General features: G+C 45.0%; 1 protein-coding gene across 1 annotated transcript; it reads left to right on the top strand.

The window, feature by feature from the left end:
• Positions 1-945: 945 nt before the first annotated feature.
• On the top strand, positions 946-3,690 carry LOC127607370 (PAK4-inhibitor inka2-like). The gene is made up of 2 exons (XM_052075601.1): positions 946-1,154; positions 2,209-3,690. The coding sequence occupies exons 1-2, from the start codon at positions 1,152-1,154 to the stop codon at positions 3,187-3,189; spliced, it is 984 nt and encodes a 327-aa protein (XP_051931561.1). The 5' UTR covers positions 946-1,151; the 3' UTR covers positions 3,190-3,690.
• Positions 3,691-4,026: the final 336 nt, after the last annotated feature.

Genomic DNA, 4,026 nt, shown 5'->3' with positions numbered 1-4,026 from the left:
TTAGCAGACCAGGCGCACAGTTCAAATGTTTTAGGTTCAACTCTTGTCCTTTGCATGGACTGATCAATTGCAGCCATTTTTTGTAGATTACAATACACCAGGAGCTCAAAAGCATGAGGGCAAGGGACAGACCTGCCAATATAAAGTGTCGAATCCAACGCCCAGTTTCTCAAATGGGGGAATTCTAAATTGTCATTTTGATAATGTAATGTATATATAATGTGAACATTTTGGACCCTGAGGCTCTTCATTACATACACCTGCAAAATTGAATACAGTGAAACAATTTTGTATCAAGTACAACTTTAGTGTCAAATGCACAGATGAAATTTCCTCCCTCTTAAATCCTCAACAAAATCACAGCTGTATTTTATATATTTATCTATATATTTTTGATTTGCCTTTTAAAAATTTAATAGGGGTATTTAATTTTATGATGAATGTAATTTTATTTTTGATACTGCTGAAATTTGGTCATCATAAGACGGTGCAGGGCTAGCAAAGTACAAAATAGTATTCTCAGTAAAAGTACTATGGTATTCGAAACGCACCGTTGCTTTCCCTCTTTGTTTCTACGCATCATTGTAAATCGCAATGAATCATACATTGTCAAATATTTAAGTAAGGCCAAATGATGAAAAGACACAGAAAAGAAATTGTAGCGTTCACTTGCGTCACTGGCGAAAAGCACATTAAAATATTTCCCTGCTTCATATCCGCCGCAAAACAAAAGTTTTATGGTAACGTGTGTTTTGGAGGGGATTTCCCTTTCAAAATATGATTGGTGGATGCTTGCTAAATCGGTTTGAGACTCTCTCAAAGCGCAACAATGAGCTTCGCGCTCACTGCTCTCCGATTGGCTGTTTTGCGAACGGGACTCGCCGATTGGCCGCTCGGATTTTGTCGGTCTCTGATTGGCTGCTTTTCGCCTCTACCCGCAAAGATCCAAAACAGACTGGACGTGAAAGCTTCACGCACATCAGCACATCTGCACTCGGCAGAGCAGCTGGAGGCGACACTGGCACTCAGGATTCTCCTTTTACGCAGCTACATGGCACTATTTTTTGTTCCGCCTCGACTCCAGCAGAAGAAAGTGCTCCTGTTTTAAACAGCAACGTCGTTTGTGTTCTACTGAAAGCGGAGGAAACGATATGGTAAGTTTTCTTCAATTTATTTGATCAAAATTCCCGTGTAGTGCTGCTCACCAATGTACTTTCTTTGTAGTTGTTTTTTAAATGTTCCATTTGTTTTGTTCCCCCCATTTTAAATGTCATATCTCATGATCATGTCATCATCACTGACCGCCGAATAGTTTTCCACACTTTTTTGGCCCAGTATTGCATCCCCAGTCAGCCTCCGTTCTTGCTCACACACAGCATCACATGATCCCTTTCGCATTTGAAATGTGAGGCACCCACAACATTCCAACCAATCAGAAATGTGTCCCAGGGAGAAAAGTTTGATATTAAATTGCCCTCATTTGTCACTGGTGACTTTCTTAAAGACACAGGATACTTTTTTTGGGAGCCAAATTAAGATCCACGAGAGTCCCGTTTGATATGCTGCAGCTGTTTTCATTTTGGAGACATGCACACTGGTTAGAAACGAGTGCACGTGTCTGGATTTTCCCCTTGAATCATTCCAGATCCAAAGTCAAAGAACGGACATTGAATGATACCGTCACTGACCTTCACTTTAATAATGAAGATGAGCAATTGTAGGCAGAAGGCGGACTGTGTTACGCTATGCAGCCCCTCAATTAAAAATGTTGAAACTTTCCAGACTACTTCAATAGGTCCAATTAGGCCAATGCAACTGACCATTTATAGAACTAGAAATCCTGTTGCACCAAGAACTTGGTGAAGCTGTCTCAGTCTCACGTGGTTTTAATAGAAACAATCTGTTGCAGAGGCATCCTGTCACCAAGTCACATTTTCAGTGCAATAATAACCGAATAATCCACCATGATTTTGAAAAAGAGTGGCATATATCATTTACTGCATCTTAAACCCATTTCTATTGAACTGGTTCATGAGCAGATAGCACTATGTCAGCGTTCAATCGGAAAAACTGATTAATTGGTTGGACCCGTTTAACAACACGAAATGAATGTTGTCTCATTGGATTAAAATGAAAAAAAAAAAAAAACAACAACCCGTAGTCTTTCCTTTTGACCATTGTCTAAAGATGCCTTTTGTCACTCCTTAGCTGTGCCTCCGAGAGTCCGGCGACTGTTTGAGGGAGCACATGCACTACATGATGAGATCCCTTCAGGACTTGAAGCATCTGAGAAGGACGTGTCCCGCAACCTGCAGAAACACTCGCCCTCCCAGCACCAACCAGCTCCCCACCTTTGCCGTCAGCGGCCCTTCGGCTGTGCCTCTGTCCTGCCGGCCCAGGGACCAGCGCGCCCGTCTCAGGATATCCAGCGCCAGCACGGCCAGTACCTACGACTCGGCCTGCTGCCTGGCCACCCCTCTGGAGGAAGAGGAGGACGATGACGAAGACGACGGATGCAGCCGTCGCCTCGGCCTCAACTCGCCTAGCAGCCACAAAAGTTTGGACTTTGACTCCGGGTACTCGGAGGCGTCCTGGCAGGATGAGGGGGTCGTCCTCAGGAGGACGAGGAACGTGCGCGTGTCGTCCTCAGCCTGCCTGCGCACCAACAGGGCGGCTAGTGGACGCACTCGGCCTAAATCGACGTCGGACGCTTGTCTGGAGAGGTGGACGTCCTTCGAGACGGGCGACCCGGAGGACTGGGCCAACGCTCTGCTGACCAGAGGACGCAGCCGTCAACCTCTGGTTCTGGGAGACAACAGCTTCGCAGACCTCGTCCAGAACTGGATGGACCTACCAGATTGTCCCGAGCCCACCGAGCCGAAGCCCAAAACCAGACGCCGACTGGGACGAACCCTCTTAGGAAACATGCGAAGGAAACTGGCCGGCTTGTCAAAGAGTGTGGAGGAGAGAGTGAGGATGAGGTCCGCAGACTCTCACCTCAGCAGAACCGCCAACGCCCCCAAGCGTCTCTCGTGTCCCGTTGTGTCGTCGGAGCCGAAGGTCCCCTTTTTCCACCAGTCCCACTCGGCCATTCACGAGCTGGACACGGACTTTTACCATTTTGCCGCTCTCATGAAGTCGGGGAGCAGGCAGCCCATCATATGCAAAGACATTATTGGCTACATCTGACACACAGAGTCACTTTATTCGTATTTGATGTCATGTTTCTCACTTTTTTTTTCATACTTGATATAGCGAAGACCTATTTAAATGCTCCTTGTTCATTGAATACTCGGATGTGAAGGATTGTCAAAAGTGTCCACGGGGGAGTTGAAGGAACAAACTGTACTGTTACACTGCAAATAAAAAAAAACTGACCGTAAGCATCAAACGTGCAAAGTTGTTATTCCTTAGCTTTGGAGTTATTTTACGCCGCTTTCACAATTTTTAAATCATGACGTTTTCCCCAGGTCATTTTTGCAGCGTTGTGGTTCGCACGTCCACATTGCAGGTCTGACGTTTTAGTTTTTCCCACATTCCCAAAACCTGCATGTTGAGTTTATCGGAGATTCTAAATTGCCCTTTGTGTGAACGCGTGCATGAATGATTGTTTCTTATATGCCCTGCGATTGGCTGGCGTCCAGTTCTGGGTGTATCCTGCCTCTTGCACAAAGTCAGCTGGGATAGTCTGCAGCTCACCCGTGACCACATGAACAGTCTTGGGTGCATTACACTACTTCTGAATGACTTCTTAATAAAATGGCCAAAACGCCAGATTATGACTGGTGTACTGTAATTTTGAACCTTTTTCTACAATATCACACCCTTACTATTATATTTTTCAATCGTAAAGAAATTGCTCACCACACTGCATGTGGGAAAAAAGCGCAACTTGTATTTTGGACCTAAAATATTAATTCATCCAAGTAGTGTAAAAAGTGGGGAAACTTTCAACTATAAAGGGCATTTACGGCAACAATGGTAGTGGAAAAAAGCTAACGAGTTGTTGGATTCAATAAAAGGGAC

The sequence above is a fragment of the Hippocampus zosterae genome, chromosome 9 (assembly GCF_025434085.1).
Source record: "Hippocampus zosterae strain Florida chromosome 9, ASM2543408v3, whole genome shotgun sequence".
Classification (NCBI taxonomy): Eukaryota; Metazoa; Chordata; class Actinopteri; order Syngnathiformes; family Syngnathidae; genus Hippocampus; species Hippocampus zosterae.
Note: the sequence above shows the minus strand (reverse complement) of the source record. Positions and strands in the feature narration are given on the sequence as shown.